This window comes from Mesitornis unicolor, unplaced genomic scaffold (assembly GCF_000695765.1).
Source record: "Mesitornis unicolor isolate BGI_N332 unplaced genomic scaffold, ASM69576v1 scaffold33845, whole genome shotgun sequence".
NCBI lineage: Eukaryota > Metazoa > Chordata > Aves > Mesitornithiformes > Mesitornithidae > Mesitornis > Mesitornis unicolor.
The window spans coordinates 15,636-35,362 of NW_010188104.1; the positions used below are offsets into that span (position 1 = coordinate 15,636).

The window sequence follows — 19,727 nt, forward strand, 5'->3', positions numbered from 1 at the left end:
GATGCAGATCTGTCTGTAACGAGACCTGTGTTTGATAAGAACACGAGTCAGAGTAGTCTTAGAACAAAAATACTGTTGCGAAATTAATGCAGCTGAAGTTTCTAAGAAATCCAGAGTAAATGTGAGTATTTACAGCAATGCTATATGCAGCCACACAGAATCCAATGAAATGTACTGGATATAATGCGTGCAGCTGAAGATAGACTGTAGCTCCTGTATCTTGTAGTACAAAATTAGAGATTGAAGCATCATTTATCAGTTTTGCTGATTGGGCTGAGAGGATTCGAGTGTCTTTGTAAAATGCCTGTAATTTCTCCAGCTGAAGCTGTGGTGCCACGTGCTTCAGAAGTCATTTATCAGGAGACTGAAAAAAAAGAACGCCCTGTAATAAATCAGATTATTTTTTTCCTGGCTTTTGTGGTTTAACATTTTGTGACATGAAGTTTCCATTAGCTATGCCATCCTCTTAAACTAAAATTGTACCTACAAAAAGATGCTTGTGCTGATACATCTGTGCCTACGCAGAGCTTTATTGCTTAAAGATGTCACAGAAATATCATTCCCTTCCCCCACCTTGCCTTTGAGTTTGTAGTTTTTTCTATCTAAAAATAGTTCATGGGCTCTCTCGCAGTCAAACTGCCGGGTGCTTTTTTCATTACACTGATTTTTTTCATTTATTTTCAGTTGGTTGTGAAAGATTTTTGGCCTCCAGCATTCCTCTGTAGTTAGCTCTTTGCAGTTTTTATCATCATGCCGTGAAACATTTTTTATTTATGGAGAAAAATTGCCAAATTTTTAAAACTACTTCTTCAATTTTATATGAGCGGTGAAGTCCATGCCCTGGATTTTTCGCTTGAAGGTCTGGGTATCAACTTGATTTCAGTCCTAAGCGTCCAGAGTTTGCTGATTGCAGCCTTGTCTCAAGTGAATCTTTGTCCAGTCACAAACTCATGTCCACACTTTAATTTAAAAAACCCCCTCATTTAATAAACTTCAGCATGAAGAGCAGTCTGTAGTCTGTAGTAACCGATGTGCAGACACCGGTGTATTAACAGAACCACGTGCAAGAGATCTTGTTATTTTTGGCTGTAGTCAATGTGACTCGGTGCAGAATCTCAGAATTCTATTAAAAAAAAATAAATCCTAAAAATACTCGGGGATTGAGCACTGAAGAACTCGTTGATAATTCCTAATATGGCATTGGGCTTTTAATTGTCATATGAAAAAATAAAATCTCTTTTATATTAGGGATTAGGCTGCTGCTTATCACTACACCCATAATAGCAGTGTTAACGTTGAAGTCCTCGATAAACTTTGATTTATGTCTTTTACTCAGTTATCTCTGAACTCTGCTGAGGGTTTAGCAAAGAATGTGTGTTCATAATCTATGGTGAGCAGTGTTGGTTTCTCAGATATCCCCTAAAATGGCTCTTTTATGGCTAAGAAACATGAGGTTTGCTTTGGAGCACTCCCAAGAAATAACCGCACAGATACCATCATCGAGGTGCTGTGACTCCACACACCTTATCCTTTACCTCACTGGATCTAAGTGAGCAGTTCAGGATGTTACATGACTGCTAGATTAAACTAATCTATGAAATGAAACAAAAAAGAGAACAGTATTTACCAGGAGCACATACAGGAACTGCTTGGGAAGAAGTGCACTTGCAGGTCCAATTCCTGCGCTCAGGTACCTCCATAATAATTTAATTTACATTAAATTATTGCTGTTGCTCAGGATTGACATCCAGCAGCCAACCTGTACAGGATTGCCAGATAATACTCATTTTAGAGGTAAAGGTGTGGTTTGGAAACTAGGTGTTTTGGGAGGGGAGTCTTACAGTGCCATAGGTTTTCTTCATTAAATATCTCCTGTGAAACTAAGTCATGGGGAATGGAGAGTGTTTAACATAGGACATTTAATTCCTATGTATGCGATAAAGACAGTAACTCATGAGAATGATCATATGGACAGAGACATTGAAAGAAAATGTGCCACAACAGGACCAAACATAGAAGATAAATTATAGTGGTAATTCAGTAATGAAACTGCGTATGATGACTTGAATATGAAAATATTAGATGCAAGAAATCCCATCAGACGTCTGTGCTTGCTTGAAACAATTTCTTATTTTAGGTTACTTTTCTTTCCACAGGAGTTTATTTGAATGCAGGAAGTCATAAATGAATGTATTACTGTTATTATGTGGAGCCAGATATGCTGTTCTACCAGGAAGTTACGTGAGCTTAAGATTGGTTTGTTGTGAAAGTGTTAGGAGCACTAAAAAACCATTTTGTGATTCAAGATAGCTGATAATATTTCACGGGAAGGAAAAGTTGTGACTCATTAACTGGGAGTTACAACATAGCCATGCTTCATTGCTCTCCTTAAGGACCAGTAACCACTACTACTATGAATCCATATTATGCCTAAATTAAAATTTTGCCATAACTTTTGATTTTATCCTAACTTTTGCTATTGCAATTAAATGTCATCTCTTTAGCAGCTTCCAGTGGATCAATTTTGTTCTCATATGCAGGTAAATTTGTCCTGCAATCCAGCCAGCTCTGGATGGCCCTGCCTGAGCAGGGGCACTTGGACCGATGATTTCCAGAGGTCTCCTTCAACCTCAGCCATTCCGGGGTTCTCTTACAGACTACACTGTTAGCAGGTTTTCTGCCTTAAGAATATAGATTTCCCTAGTATTTGGTACACAGTTTCACTGTCAACCAAGTAATTTACAGGGTAAAACCAAATTCATCAAAATGCCTTTTTGTGTGTGTCATAGGACAGTGAGGGAACAAAGTATTTCTTCTATAAAACTTCCAAAATATTTCTTGCATCTTATTGCATGCTTAAATGTTAGAATTTTATACAGTGCAAAATATCAGTGATACCAGTGGTTCTCCTTACTGTCATAACTTCCCCACACTTCCTCTACTAGGTCTGTAGTAGGTGATAGGATGTTCCTAGAACCTTCATCATCTCAGCCTTACAATTGAAAAATAAGATCATTTTTTGTTCTACTTCTGTTACTTTTGCATAGAAGTTACACGGATGATTCAACCTCAAATTAGGTTATAGTTAAGGGATAAGCAAGCATTGTTTTAATGCATTTTTTTGTACTGTGGAGTCTTTGCTGAGAAAAGTTTGTAAATTCCCAACATATCAAGGTTCCTTGTTTGGATAGAAAGCATCTGGCCTGTTTCCCCAGCCTGAGGAGGACACCCGGTAATATCCAGTGGTCTTTCAAGTTGGGTTGGTTTTTTAACTCTCTCCTGAAAGTGGGAGAAATTCTGCCCTTTAAAGGGAATACCTGGCCATTTCCCAGTGAGGTCTGACAGTCACAGGGTTAGCAAGGCTTAGGTCCTGGGCCTATCCTATTAAACACAGTTATAACTTAGCAGTTAGCAATGCAGTGTTGATATTTTTTAGCTTGATAGATTTTAACCTCATTTAATCTGTAACTTACCCAAAATCTCATTACTACAGAAAGTGAGTTAAATGCAGGCTAAGCTGTATGTACCACTTTTTTCCCCTTGGCTTTAATTAGACAACTCATTTCTAAGTCCAGAGGCTTCAGGAAAGTGATAATTTCCATTTTCTGGAAGTACTATTAAGTCTTTCTCTGTGATGCAAAAGATTTTTTTAAATCTTTTATTTTCCGCATTAATTCGCTTAGAATCCATGAATGTTAACAGTTTTTACACACTGTAAAAGAGCACATTATTTATGTAATTATCCTTCAAATTGCAAGCAGAACACCAGGCTTAAATATTCATGGAGCAGTAATGCTGTGTGTAGGGGGTGTTAAAGCCAAAGCATGTTCTCCCTCTACAGCTTCACTCCTGCAGCTGACAGAGCTACTTATTTCGGGTCAGACCCTGGTATCTGGTATCATTAACCTTCTTTCCTACTCCTCTCTCTTCTGGGGGTAATTTAATATTCACCTCCTAGACCTTCTTTTTATGGGGAGCTCAGCTGGAACTGAGATGGGTGGATGTATCCATCTGTAACAGTGTTGTAGGCTGCAGTACCCTCAGCATTACCTGCGCCTTTTTCTTGAGCACTTCTTAGCACTGTGTCATGGTTTAGGGCTGGGCTGGCCACTAAATCCTGGCCAGACGCTCTCTGTTAACCCCTCTTCCCTCCCCAGAAAGGGAAGAGAAAGAGAATAAGGGAGAGAGACTTTACGGGTTGGAAAAGAAAACTAACAGGTTTAATGAAACAATGATACTATAGGATGTAGTAAGGATAATGTAAGTAGGAAAATAATGAAATATATACAAATATTTACACAAAACCAATATAAAATCCTCCCCCCACTGCCCCAATGATGATTATGTCACCAGAGCAGGGCGCTGGAAAAGCCCCAGACAGGACCCAGCAGCAGGTGGGAGCAGGATGCAGGAGCTGGATCCAGGAACACACGGATCAGGATCGGAGGCAGATGAACTGGCAGGGTTCTGCTCAGACTTCAGCCATCACAGAAGTGAAGGGGGAGGAGAAGAGCAGGGCCAAGACCCTCATGGTCCATCAGTGTTATACTGAGTGTTACGTATGTGGGATGGGATACCTCACTGGTCAGTTTTGGGTCATCTGTCCTGTCAGCTTCTCCCTGCAGGTGTGACACCTCACCTATGACACCCCAGTATGGCACCATGATACCAGTGGCCTTGGTATCCATAGGCACAAGTGTAAGCAAGAGCCATGTTTGCATACAGGCACTATCACTTGTAGAAGTGAACGCTGTCTGGAAAAACATGCTGTTAGTTTCAGCAAGTTCAGCCACTTAGAATTCTGAGTCTTAACTGAAAAGTAAAATCACTAAATAGAAAATCAGTTCTGTTTAGCTCAAAGCAGGACACATGGCCTGCTTGTGTTGTGACTTTAGGACCTGGCAGAACAAATCAGGGAAGGAAGCAGGGAGCCTGTTCCAAGTATGACCAACAGTTCACTTTGCTAGCGCTTGTTCCACTGATTCATTGCAAAAGGCTACTAAAAATTGGGGATAGGCAGAGACTAAACAGGAAGAAATTGAGGGTTCTAAGGAAGCAACACACATGGGTTGGGTAGCGCGACGTCATGCAGAAATACACAAGGTAGCTCTCATGAGGCCAGCGTGGGAAGTGGGAGGGTGGGAGGCTCTCAGCTCTGCTGGAGCTGACCAGCCCTCCTGTGTACCACGCTAAAAAGCCTCCAAGGAGAGCTGGATGCTCAGATTTCTTCCTCCTCTAGAGAAGATTGTATTATGGCTATATAGGCCAAGAAAGAAGAAACATCATTCCTGATTTCCTCCCTCCTTTCCCTAGTATGCAGTGCATCCTCTGTCTTCAGACCGAAATGGATCATGGCCTCCAATAGACAAATCTTCTATTGTGGTCTGCATTTTCTTTGCTTTTCCAGACAACAGCAACCACTGAGCTCCACAAGTAATTAACACTGCACCATAGATCTTGCTGCAGGGTAGGAAGCATCTAAAAATGCGTGCAGAGCAATTTTCGCTGCCAGTTGACTTTCAGAGGTTGCTGTAATTATTTTTTTCTCTAACATCTTCAGAGGGTTTTTTTTACTCAGCTGAATAACTCCACTGCACTGTAGATAATCATATTTAACTTAAGAATTTAATATCTCATTGACTTCCGAGACTGCCAAATAACAGACTAATAACTGGGGTTGGTGTCTTTGTTCCATTGCTGGGAGCAGAGTAGAAGGACCACATTAGTTACAGAGCTCCTTATAAAATGTTTAAGTAAAGACAGAGGTTGATTAACAGAAGTATATAGAGTCCCTTTAAAACTATTTAAGTTCACATCGCCGCCTTCTGATGGTTGCCACACTTGGGGGGGGGGGAAGAGTACCATAACTGGGTTTTAGGACATAATGCATAGCAAAATGGCCTTGAGAGACCATCTAAAAAGGTCAAAAATCTTGGCACAGTTCTTGAATGACTTGAGGAAAACTTAAATCTCTGCCATTCTTTTAAGCAAGCCTTGGCTTTAAATTTTGAACAATGGCTGTATCTTAGGAGACGATCACAAAACCACCAGAGAAAGGGACAGATCATCACAGTTCTCCTGAGCAGCCTCCTTGTGGAGGCAATCAGTTTACCAGGGTGGTTGTGAGTAAGGAAAGCGTTGAAGATTTCTGGGACATTTAAGAAAGTTTTGGAAACACTGAAGGTTTCACACTGGACAGTAAGATACGTTTGTATGTGTGCAGGGAGGTTTCATTCTCTACAGTGAATCACAGGAGTTGAAACCTTTTAGAAAAGTGGTTGTTGGTTTGTTTGGGGTTTTTTCTCCCTACATCACTGCTCAGTGAATGGGTGCTTGGTATGAGAAACTTGACTGTATTCACACAACTCGACACCCAGCAGAATGAACAGCACTTCTTGTTGTAACATCCATGTGAGGAGGAACAGACAGTGCTGAAGGTGTCACTCACTGATGCATCCGTATCTGCTACAGAGATGTTACCTGACTGAAAATATGTTTGGGAGACAAAAAAGAGATTATGGCAACAGAGACTGGTTTTGGGTGCTTTCTGCCACCAACATTAGAAAGTCCCTGCATGTTTCTCAGTCAGCAAGAGATGCTGACACATGGAAAACCAGCCTGGTTTGAGCAGCAGCAAGTGGAGGGACACCAGAAAGTGGTTGCAGTTGCATGGTTAGGAGAAAGCAGGTGCAGAAGAAGTGTTTCTGCCCTTTGAGAAAGCATTCGAGGTCCACTGTTTTCTCATCTGTGTTCCTCATCCCTCAGACACCAAGAGCAGTGTTTCCTTGTTCTTTGGTCAAGCAGTCTGAGTGCAAGTTCTGTGTTTAGTGTAAGGCCTGAGTGAATCGTATGGACTGACTTCAGTCTTTCTGAATCACAGGTAACCATGCATTAGATGTTGCAGGCTTCCAGTTCCTGAAGGGTCCTGCAGGAAAGATGGGGAGGGACTTTTTACAAGGGCAGGGAGCGATAGAACAAGGGGGAATGGTTTTAAACTGGAAGAGGGGAGATTTAGACTGGCTATGAGGAAGAAATTCTTGACTGTGAGGTGGTGAGGCCCTGGCCCAGGTTGCCCAGGGAAGCTGTGGGTGCCCCCTCCCTGGCAGTGTTCAAGGCCAGGTTGGATGGGGCTTGGAGCAGCCTGGGCTGGTGGAGGTGTCCCTGCCCATGGCAGGGGTTGGACTGGGGGGGCTTTTAAGAACCCTTCCAACCCAAACCATGCTGGGATTCTGTGTTGAGCTCAAAGGTGTCTGGAGGAACATCTCAATGCCTGCATACTGTAAAAGGCACCTAAATCTTTTTCATACCCTATTCATGTCCTTTTCTTGCTTTGTACACATAAAGGCAGCTTACTGTAGTGTATTAATTGTTGGGATCCACTCTGTATTGAGTTTTCTTCAGTCTATACCAGTACAGGTCTGGGAGGATCGTTTGGAGTATGAGATTACTTCAATTAAAACTTTGGCTTGCTGTAGGAGTCAGGCTCTGGCTTTCTTCCCTTCCCTGACTTATTTCCCTTCACAGTGTTCACTGGTGGTATGGCTGTGATTCTTTGTCAACCCCATGTGCTTCTCCCCATTTCATCATCATCTTACAGTACAAAATATTCTCATTATTAAAAGGAGAGAGCAAGGAAGTGAATTACTGTTCCAGAATCACATATCCTTGCTTCTTGTAGCCTTTGCTAAGGCTATTTTTATTTTCCAGGTACAAGGAAAGTTCACAGATTGCTCCGAGACCCATTTGGTTTGTAAAACAAATACCCAGGTTGAGCAAGGCAACCGTATCAGAAGTGCTAAAAGTTGCCTTCCACAAGATAAGACTCCAAAAGCCTCAGTGTTGGCCTGAATTTTCTCAGAGCTTTATCAGACTGCAGAATTCTGCTTAGGAAAACGAGAAAAAAAATTGTTGCATTTCCAATATTCATTATTATATGTTACTGCTTTTAAGTCTGTTGTTCTTATTGCTGCTGATTTTTTAATTGTTTTGTGGGTTTTTTTAAATCAGAAAAGTTAAAATACACAGAAATTGGTCCAACTCGAAAGCAGACATAGTTTTGTTAGCCTGACCTCTTTAAAATCAATAGAAAATTGGCCTTGGACTTCACTAGGACCAGGAGTTCACCAATAACTCCTGTAAATAAGGATACAGAATACTGCTGGAAACCCTTGGGGAAAAGTACTCTGAGCAGTTTTGGTATTTCTATTTCTTTTTGAACCAATCTTTTTTTAAAGTTTTGATAGCAGTGACATTGACTTTCACCAAGAAAAACCTCTCCAAACCCGCTGTATATTAAAAGTGACAGCTAATCCATACCTGCTCAGTACATGAAGGCAGAGGCCTGCTGAAGTATATGAAATATCAGGTAAATCTCTTCTCTGTGTTAAAATAACTCGCAGCTTTGCTTTCAGCAGTGTATTTTCTGAGTGGGTTGAGCTCTTCCTAAGTAATTAATAACTCTTAAGCTGTCTGAATAGTTTCCCCTGAGTTGCATCATATAATGTGTCATATGAAAACAACTCGAGGCCTAATGTAACGTGAAACTGTATGGTGCATCTTAATGTGATTTGAGGAAGATGGATGGGAAGGAAATTATTTCTTATTCTGGGTATCAAACAGCTGTCCTTAACTTTTATTTGAAAAGAATTTAAAATACCCTTTCTAGGTAGATGTTGGTGGATCGTTCCAGTTTAGTTATTTCCCCTTCTCCCATTGTACCAGTCAAGCTAGGCATAAACTGTGAATCAAAAATACAGTAATTGGATGCAGAAATATTGAGAATAATGTGGAGATTTTTTGCATTTGAGCTTTTTATTGATAATGGATCTCAGTTTAAACCCCTTAACAAACACGAAAAGGTTAAGATTTCATTGTATCCACCAACGTAGTACCAAATAAATCATTACCCACCATAGGAAAGCTGTTTAAGCCACCTCCATGAGCTCTGCTCACCAAATTATTGTAAGACTGTCATGTTACAAGTGACATATACCATTACCTGGTGTATGTCAGCTGGAAAAGATACGTCTTGCCAGAAACTCGAAGCATCTCTCACTTCAGCCTCAGGAAATGTAAGTTGGCTCATCTTTCTCTTCTTGGAAGACGTTCAGCAAGCTGGAGGCTTCATTGATACTTGTAAATACGGAAGTTTATCATATGCTGTAGTGCATTCTGATTCGATACGGAACAATTAGAGTTCATAAGATGTAAAAATAGATGCTGCTTTTCCATGAGGGCTTCTTTTAAAAAATAAAAACAAAAGGTAAATAGAGGATTGCCTTACTCAATTTGATACGGGTAACTCAATGCTGCTTTACCAAGATAGAACTAAAACTGTTTATAGCGCAGTGAATACACGGTTAATTCATTCATAATTACTTCTTTTAGCGTGGTAGCACCAGGAGAACCACCTGGTATCTGCATTTCTGAATTTTGCAGAACTTGTGAGGAAACAAATACAACGGCAAATACTTTGCCAAAAATCAGTCTGTACTTGACGGTTACAAACAGTGGAAATTATGTACAAATGCAGTTGTAAAGTTCATGCAAAATTCCTGTAACAACTCCTCTGGTAACCTCATAACGTACGGACTATGCTGTGCTTGGGCTGGAGCACCTGTTTTTAGGAGAAATTGTGGCTCTATTTAATCCAGTATAAAAGAGGAGAATGCAGCAAAAGCCTTTGCAGCTCTGAGTATCCATCAGCTTTGACAGTGACACACAGTTGCTGCAACAACACCAGTGTGTATTGATGAACATTTTGGATGCATCTACCTGGTGCTTCAACTTGTGGGACATTAAGAGATACCTGAATGTCTGGATGTGTATAACACATATATATATGGCCTAAAACCTTGTATTTCTAGGGATTTTCCTGCTTGTTATTTTTGGTCTCCTCAATGTGCCAGCTGAGGCCTCTGTAATTTGCAGTCCACCTCAATCCAGCAGGCCAGGGTGCTGTGAAGTCAAGCCTGGGTATTCAGTTCATGTACTTCAATTCCTGCTATTGTTTTCAGCAGTTTCCACCAAGGGTGTGCTTCACTTGGAGAGCTCAGTGCTCCATTCATCACCTTTCCTTTTTTATTATATACTATTGACAATATGGACAGAGGGAGAAAAGCAAACTGTCTGAATTCCACCTAAGATACAATTTAGTCAGACTTTGGGCGTCTGAGTCTTGGAGAATGGTTCAGACTGCCTCCTCTCAAGCACCACCTAACCCCTGGTGGCACTTAAAATGAATAATTTTGGACAACAGATTTCCCCGGTGAGTAAGTTCCAGGGAAGCTCGGAAGCACCATGGCTTAAGCTGCCAGGCTTGTCACTCCCACCCAAGTTTCATTGTGACTCAAAGATGTGCGGAGAGATGCTTGACCTCTGCTTATGTCCCCAGAGGTGCCTCAGCCATTGACTATGCTTGAGTCACAGAATCACAAAGTGGTTTGGGTTGGAAGGGTTTTTAAAGCCCACCCCCTGCCATGGGCAGGGACACCTCCACCAGCCCAGGCTGCTCCAAGCCCCGTCCAACCTGGCCTTGAACACTGCCAGGGAGGGGGCACCCACAGCTTCCCTGGGCAACCTGGGCCAGGGCCTCACCACCTCGCAGTCAAGAATTTCTTCCTAATATCTAGTCTAAATCTCCCCTCTTCCAGTTTAAAACCATTCCCCCTCGTTCTATTGCTCCCTGCCCTTGTAAAAAGTCCCTCCCCAGCTTTCCTGTAGGACCCTTCAGGAACTGGAAGGCCGCAATAAGGTCCCCCTGGAGCTTTCTCTTCTCCAGGGTGAACAGCCCCAATTCTCTCAGTCAGTCTCTGTAGGGAAGGTGCTGTATAGCCCATAATAAGCTTGGGTAGCATTGAATTCACTGCAGACCACAGCAATCATGAGCACTTTCAATGTAGAACGGGGAGAGAGGATGTTTTCACCAGCCTTGAAGGTGAGCACTGTCCTCCAGGAGGGATGTCTGGTTTGAATTGTTCTACGCTAAGGAAGCTCAACAGTAACGGGAGAACTTCACTCTTGTCTCACTGTTAAGGATATTTCCTGGGAGAAGAAAATCTCAGATTCAGTCTCAAGTCTGATTTTGTATTTTGATTCAGCCACTTTTGTACAAAAAACCCCATAAGAATCCCTTAGGTCAGAGATCAGATGCCAAGGATGCCCTAATTTGCCTGTCTGTTTTTACTTGTAAGTTCTTTCTTCTTGTCTTTATAGATGAATTCGCACTCTTATTAATTGCGACTCTAAAATTAAGCTTTCTCAAGTCCTGGCATCTCTCTTACTGCTTTTGGCTTGGACACTGTGATGTAGTACCCAAAATTAATGTTTTCTGTATTTGTGCTTTACATCTGTAGACTTTGAGGTGAGCTTGGTAGAGGTTTCCTTCACCCTGATTCTCTCTCCTTTTCCTATTGCACCTTCTCTATGCTACATGGCAAGGGTAAACACTCTGTGAGGAAGCTCTTGTTGAGCTGTGAACATGGGGAACAACTTGCTTTTGTATTTTTCATTAATGCTACTGCTTTACTGTTTTCACCCTGCCTCAGTATTTTTCTCATTAGTTTTTAAATGTTGGTAGATGCGATCAGGTAAAACAGTATAATAAACATTCAAAGAGGAGGGCCACAAAGATGATCCAAGAGCTGGAGCATCTCTCCTATAAAGACAGGCTGAGAGAGCTGGGGCTGTTCAGCCTGGAGAAGAGAAAGCTCTGGGGGGACCTTATTGTCGCCTTCCACCTCCTGAAAGGTGCCTACAAGAAATCTGGGGAAGAGCTGTTCACTAGGGCATGTACAATAGGACGAGGAGTAATGGTTTTAAACTAGAAAAGGGGAGATTTAGGCTGGATATTACAAAAAAGCTCTTTCCCATGAGGGTGGTCGATCACTGGCACAGGTTGCCCAGAGAGGTGGTGCAGGCCCCATCCCTGGAGATATTCAAGGCCAGGCTTGACGGGGCTGTGAGCAACCTGATCTGGTACCAATGTCCCTGCTACTGCAGGGTTGGACTGGATCAGTTTTAAAGGTCCCTTCCAACCCAACACATTCTGTGATTCTAAAGAACTTCTAAATTTCAAATTCATTATTTTGCACAATTTTATTATAGCTTTTCTTCTGTTTTATTATGAGGTTTTCTGTTCATGTTCCTTTTCTGGCTTTTTTGCCCCCCAGTCAAATGTCATTATCTATTTATTGTTTAAAACACATACACACTTTTACGGTTCCTGAGGAGTTTTAAACTGAGCTTTACAGAGTAGATGATACCATGGCAGTAATACTTAAATTTTGCTTTAGTGTCTTACAGATCATCTGTACCTCAGTCACCTCAGTGCTGGATTCATCCTTTTTATTCTATTGCGTTCACTGGAAGCCATTCAGGGAGAAAGAGCATAAATACAATTGTGTACAGTAGCAGATAGTATGCTAGTTTCCTGAGTATTTTATCCCTTCATTGGTTTCCTTTTAGTATTCATTGTCTGGCAGGAAGGAGCTGAGTGTTAAGTGCATCTTTTAAAGCATCTTTTACCACCGAGGAACGTTCATATGGGTACACAATGAGAACTTTACTCAGAATAAAGACATTACATCTGTTAAGCTATGCCTTTGATACACAGTAGTCACATACCAAATCTGTGCTCTTTGTTGGCCAGACACTGGGACAAGTTTCCCAGAGGGCTGTGGAATAATCTCCGTTCTTGGAGACTTTCAAAACTCCGCTGGACAGGACTTATATTAACGTTACCTTAATTTTCAGGTTGGCCCTGCTTTGAGCAGGGGCTTGGATCCATTGGCCTCCAGAGGTACCTTTCCACCTCAATTATTTTGTGAATCTAACTCTCCTTGGTCCAGCTCTATTGAAACCTTACCTGTTTAGTTGACTTCATCAAAGTCACTGTAATGATCTCAGGAATTAATTTGACCTTGTCTGCTTTTCTCTCAATATATTTTTCTGTCAGTTCAAAGGTAAGAAAAGCTACAGTGAGCTCCTGCTCCTGCCCATACCTTCACTCTTGTCCTGTTTCCCAAATGCTTTGATTAACAGTTAAGATAATTTTATATCGTGTACACTCACACACAATTAAATGTTTTCAGAAAATTCTGAAAGAAACTTAAAAATTTAGAAGCCTTATACTGAATTGCATTTCGATAGCTCTTCGAGTGTCAGCAACAAGCAGCAATGATTCTGCAGAGATGCACTCATGCCTAATGAAGGTATTTTCTTTACAAATCAAACATGCTCTTAATAAAATACAGAGTAGTATGAAATCTAGATCCACATCCTGCAAAGTCTATTCACTTTTGCCTTGCCTTTTGCCATCGAAACGTCTCCAGCTGTACCCAGAGCGTACGGGCCCTCTAACAATGTGGGAGAGCAGCCAACTTGGTCCTGGGATAAAACAGGAATCAGCTGTAGGAAATGAGCCAAAGAAGTGCAGTTCTCACATCAGGGACTTCAGTAGCTGTTACTCCATACAGAAACGCTTGGGCAGGGTTTAGAGCAGGTTTCTCTGCACAGAAGGCATTTTTCCTGAGATCCAAAGTTAACAAGGGCACTGATTTCCAGGAGGGACGTGGGGTTATTGTTTTGTTCAGCTGCTGCTTGCCTCTTTTCTTTGGTTTTCCCCTTAGTTTTGGTTTTAGTTTTTTAGTAAAGCCTTTATAACACATTACTGTGGAATTCTAATCCCATTTGTAGTGTTCTAGAACTGCACCATTTACTTCACATGATTGTGGGAAGAAAAATGGAGGAAATTTTTCTGCTGCATGGAGCCCTCAGGTTTCTTCCACTCCGATCCAGGGAATACCTTTTGCAATGTGGCTTTTTGAGCAATCCTGCCAGCTTTCAGCAATGTTAACACGTTAGTCACTCAAGTGTTGTGTAGAGTTTGTTTTCATTTGTCTCACCTCTGTCTCAGAAAAGAAATTATTTGAAATGCAGAAGCTTCAAAAGAGAAAAAAGCTGATTGCGCAATGCTGATTTGTTTAGTACAGAAACAGTGTCTATTTAATGATTACCAAAGTCTGTAGAGTTGAGTTACAGACTGCTTTTTTCTGGAAAACAAACTTCAAATAGCTTGTAGAAGTGGTGGTGTACTGCATTCTGTGATATAAAGGGACATTGAAGTCAAACAGCAGCAAGTTGTCCATGCAGAAATGCATCCCTTGTTTTCGTTCAAGCCCGCTGAGGTCCAGCTGTTCTGGTACTCGAGATGTCCAGGTCATTGCCCCTGGAAGTCACTGGATCAAACCCCCTGCTCAAAGCAAGACCAACTCGAAGTTTAGATCAGGTTGTTACGAGCCCTGTCCAGCTGCGTTTGAAAGTCTCCAAGGATGGGGATCATTCCACAAGTCCTCTGGGAACCTTGTTCCAGTATTCAAGCAGTAAATCAGGAAAAGCAGTATTTTAAAATACATTTGTGGGGCCTTCACTTTGCAGCAGTTCTTTTAACACTCCTGTTTCTAGTAATCACAGATTTTAAAAAGTTAGAACAAAAAATTCATGAGCAAAATCCTCAGCCATTTATTCTTACGAGCAGACTAAATCGTACTTTTAAGAGGTGCTTCTGACCACTGGAGTCTGTAAATCTGTGTGAGTGCGAGTGAGCATTTGGTTCCTTGCTTTCCCAGGGTATTATTTCTGTTCGTTCCTTGTAAGTAGTGTTTGTGTGTGTCAGAATAACAAGAAATCCCTTTTTCCTCTCTCTCACTATAGGCAAGTGTTTCCAAACGGACTTCCTGAAGAATACTCTCTAGTTGCTACGTTCCGTGTCCGGCGAAATACCAAGAAAGAGCGTTGGTATATATGGCAAGTTTTAAATCAGTATGACACACCTGAGGTTAGAGTTGGCTTTGATTGATTTTTTTCATTATATTTCTTTTTTTTTTCCCATATAAATATGGCAAATACAACGTAGTGGATGTTTCACCTCTGGATTTAGCTACAGTTTATATGGAACAGACAGCTCTGAAATAATTGATGATTTATCATAGGGATGACAGAAATTTAACACAATTCTTTAAGACTGCAAACGAGGATAAGAAGGAGTGTTATGGTTTGTAGCTGATATGTATTTACAAAGTTACACAGGAGAATGCTTCCTCACAGAATTCTTGCCCAATCTGTGTAGTCAAAGTATTTCTATTATATATAGTTTATATATGTGTTTAATTAATATACTCTAACTTTCAAATGACCACTTTTTGATTTTATTTTGCTTTCAGATCTCTGTCCTTCTGGATGGTACAAAAAAGGTGGTGGAGTATATCACCAAATCTGCTCAGGAGAATATCCTGCACTACACTTTTAAGAGCCGAGAAATTTATCCGTTGTTTGATCGGCAGTGGCATAAGCTTGGTATTAGCGTGCAGTCGGGGATCATTTCCCTCTATTTGGATTGTAATTTAATTGAGAGAAAGCAGACTGATGAAAAATTCACCATTGACTTGCAGGGAAGGACTCTGATTGCTTCTCGTGCTGCAGATGATAAGCCTGTAGATGTGAGTAGTATGACAGCGAACCCAGATAACTTGAAATCATGTATTAATCACAACTGTACTAACAACGTCCTAAAGAATCGCGTAGGTAAAAGGTTGAGAACTGGTTATTAATTTAGAGTGTATAGTCTTAATTTGAAATCCTTAAGTCCTTTTCTCTAAACAACGTTCAGTGCTGTAGCATTTCGCTAAGGCAAACCTTCTGTTACCAAAGTAACTACAAAAACTTGGTCCTGGTTTCGGGATTTTTCTGTATTAGCTTTCAAGTAAGAGCCACGTAGTTACCATAGACATATTAGACTCAGAGCTCTTATTTCATGGGGCCAAGCTCATGCTTCATTTGATTTTCTAAGGCTTTCAACTTTATTTGAAATGAATGTGTCTCCTCATTTCCAAGTGGCACACAGGAGAAGGAGCAGATGCTTTTTACCTTGTGTTGGTTGTGTGGCACGGGCTGGATAATTCTGGATGGAAGTTGTCAATCAGGATTGCCACATTTTGCAGGAAAACTTCGTGTTCCTAAAGCTGATGCAGGCAGCAGAGCAGATCCTGTACCAGCAGTCACTCTTCTCAATACCAAGTGCAAGGGAGAGAATAAGACGATGCAAAACGGATAGGTAAAGAGGCATCTAATTGTAACTCGCTGATCTTGCCCTTTACCAATCCACCTAAAATCTCTGAAACAGAGTTTTATGTACAGAATTTGTGATTTTTGCTTTACAGGAAATTTAGTGGCAAAGTCCAGGCAAAAGTCTGTCCAAAGTGGCAGACAATGTATGTGACAGCTTCTCAAGCCTTTACTCTGGTTCACTGCAGGAGAAAATTATGTTCCTGAAAAGGTTTGAAGAGGGTATCTGGAGGGCTAAAATGCCTATGTGGCATAGCAGGAGCAGTACAGAGGGATGTAACTTACATGAAGATAAATTAAATCAAAAATGTGATTAACGTCAAAGTAATACACTGCGTAATTTGCTCCTGAAGTGAGGAGCTGTGTAATTGTTTTGGATTTGTGTCTTCTTCCTGCATGTCAGAAATGTGCAGTGTTTCAGTGAGAAAGTTTGTTATGCCAAGATAAGAAAATGCATGCTGCAACCCATGATTTTGTATGTCTCATGTTAACCTTTTCTCTATTTCTTAATAGATTGAACTTCAGCGCATAGCAGTTTATTGTAGTCCAGAACTCGCATCAGAAGATACCTGTTGTGAAATATCTGCAGACCTGGTAAATTATTTCTTAAAATGCAAATGTTCATACAAAAGAAATTATGTAATTTTTTCTTAATTAATAATTGTAAAGAAATTTCAGTAGAGGTGTTAAATTACCTCCTAAAAATGAATCCTGTGTCTGCAGTCACAGTACGTTGTTTCGTGCTGCCTGACTGAATAACACGGTGGAACTTCAGTAAAAGGCACTAGGTGCTGCTAGTGCTTTTGAAATGCATTTCTTAACATTGATTAATATCTAATTAGTCACTGAGGAAGTCTGGGAGTAGGAAACAACTCACTGTGATAACAGAAGCCATCTTAATAACAGTTGTATCTAGTGGAGCATTACAGATGATAAATAAAACCCGTGAAAGAGTCCGCGTGACGGTGGAAAGGAAGAAAAATAGGAAGGTGTTGAGAGTTTCCCTTATTTCAGTACACCAAAATGGAGGGATTGATGTTTCATAGTTGGCAAATACTTTCTTCTTTATAATGCACATGTTGAAATGTGTATATTGGTTAACATAAGGGGAAATACTGACTTAGTTTACAGGGTTCACTTTTCCCTTTTGTTTTGATGGACAGAATCAGTGTAAACTGGAAGGCACTAGAAGTATAGAAATGCTTGAAGCTGAGGATGTGGTTGTTTTGCTGAATGAAACCCACGTGGAGAAAACAACAAAATAAAGAAAAAACTAAAACCTCAGAAAGATAATATGTTACAATATTGGACTGCTGGTTTTGAATATTCTGTAAGATCTTCTCTGAGGTAGTGGGCAGCACCATCACCACCCTGCCTGCAGTCACCAAAAAATCAGTGTGCAGAAAGGAATAATTGATTCCAGATACAGAGAGTTGGGAAAAAAGAGCACCTGGGGTGCAGGGATAAAGCTGCCCAAGAACAGAGGAGCAGAAGACTTTATGGGAACTGACATTTAATAGGTTCTCAGAACCATGGAGGAGGCTGGATCTAATTTAGCAGGGGAAATTTCAATTTTAAATAGTAATTTGTTGTTCACATATATCTAAAAATCTATTCCTGCTAATAGTGCAGGCTTTCTCCTGGGTGTAGAAACACATGGATAAGTGGAATGGATGAATTTCTTTTCTGTAGCTTCCACTTTGTGCATGGAAATGCAATTTGTTTAGCAGTTATGACACAGTAGCAAAAATACAAAGCCAAAACAAACCCTAATTATAAATGAACACAAAAAGGTCAAGGATAGGCTTTATTAATAGCATCTGAAACATTCATTCAGCTACACAGCTAAAAGCACCATGTTGTGTGTTGAAGACGTAAAAAATGGTGGACTACTTGTTCATAAATCTGAAACCAGCATTTCATTTTCTGATTTATTTTTCCATTATTTCCTCACCATTTATAAGGACTACATTATCAGTAATTTAAGGGAAGGAATTGATCCTTGGAAACAAATTTCTACAGTAAGCTGTAAATCCCGTCAGAATTTCTTTGACAGGAGGCTCACAGGAGACCTCAGTAGATCTCAATGAGGGCTTCTGAAACATATCAGATTCTGTTGGCTTGTCCTCTGATACATCCTCAGGTTGGCTCAGCTCTCCTGAGTCACACACAGGTGAATGCTGGCTTCAGGGCAGTATTTTGTTCGATTCCAAACTGTGCATGCCCAAAATACTTCATTACCAAAAAAAGAGTCAGAATTTTCCCCTCACATTCACTCCAACAGTTTGTGTTTTGGGACAGAGGGTGGAAGACAGGATGGGACTGAGAAATGCCCTCTGTTTTTCTTCTCTGTGGGCATTTGCTGCTTCACTACTTCTAATTCTGAGAGACTTCATTCCTCTGTCTGGGTTCTTTTGGAAGAAAGAAGTGGGACGGTCAGATCGGTTTTCACGGGCATTTATTTCAGTAGAAAAGGATCACAATATTTAGACTTCATTTAACTGCAGCTTTTTCCTCTGTTTGGCAGTTGTTGTGGCTTCTCTGTAATACGGTTTGTACCAGAGTATTAAAACAGAAATTAACTCAAAAATAGTGTTTGGATGGAGTTTATCTATTAACCAAAGTAGACCAAAAATCAGAAAATCTTCTTATTTTAGTGCCCACGTGAGGAGACCTTACTGGCTACAACTGCATCACCAGTGACCGTTCGTGCCAGCAAAATATACACACGGCCAGGAATGCAGCAAGAATCCAGAGAGAGATGCCACTGCTTTCCAAACAAAGTACGCGGTTTTCCTATTGCTTCTTAGTGCATCCTACTGTTTAATCCTGCTAGGAATTTAAAAACAGGTTGATTTTTCTTTTTTTCATAGTTATGAAAAATTTCGTACTGGTTTGTATTGTTGTAACATGCTTACCTTGTATTTCCAAGTTAAGAATACGTTTTAGATGTAGTTAATTTGAATTAGGGTTGGAGAGGTCCAGAAGGTTTGGTTGGTTGAACACACCCCCAAAAAAAAATCCATGTGAAAATGAGAATTATATTTAGGCATTGTATTTAGTGTGAATTTTATTTGTTAAAAGTAAATTATTTTCTACGTAATACTTTTTTTTTAATCCATCTCCTGAGTGTTGGGCTATATTTATTCGGAGTCATTTGCTTTGTTAGGCTTTTGCCATAAAGACAAGGAAACCAAACCAAACACACATTTGGGATCTGCTTCTTTGTTGATTTTTGTTTTCTTTTAAAATCAGGGCGAAGCAGGATTGCCAGGAGTAGCTGGGTTGCCAGGCCAAAAAGGAGATAAAGGAGAAAAGGTAAAACATCAACTGAATTCTCTTTCAAATCTTTCTCTTTGGCTTGTCTTTCTTAAATAGAAACTTCATGGATTTCCTTAGTTTCTATGGCCCAGCTGAACCTAGAGGGATTGCTGGGGGTTTCCACATTTAATCACGAATTTTGGCTGATCCTGGGTCTGAGTATACAGAACAATTCTGTGTTAGGGTTAGCCTACGTTACCAACATAGGGAGTTTCCTAGCATTTCTTTGGGAAACTGCTCTTCTGCTTCTGATATCACACACACAGAATCGCTGGGTTGGAAAA

General features: G+C 40.6%; 1 protein-coding gene across 1 annotated transcript in view; it reads left to right on the plus strand.

The window, feature by feature from the left end:
* The window catches only part of LOC104541569 (collagen alpha-1(XIX) chain-like), a gene marked incomplete at its 3' end in the record, with an annotated part of 34,084 nt that extends 14,644 nt beyond the window's left edge, over positions 1-19,440 (plus strand). The window contains exons 4-8 of the mRNA XM_010185663.1: positions 14,713-14,836; positions 15,222-15,497; positions 16,636-16,716; positions 18,780-18,905; positions 19,378-19,440. Coding sequence (XP_010183965.1) covers positions 14,713-14,836; positions 15,222-15,497; positions 16,636-16,716; positions 18,780-18,905; positions 19,378-19,440 — 670 coding nt within the window. The remainder of the gene's footprint in view (positions 1-14,712; positions 14,837-15,221; positions 15,498-16,635; positions 16,717-18,779; positions 18,906-19,377) is intronic.
* Positions 19,441-19,727: the final 287 nt, after the last annotated feature.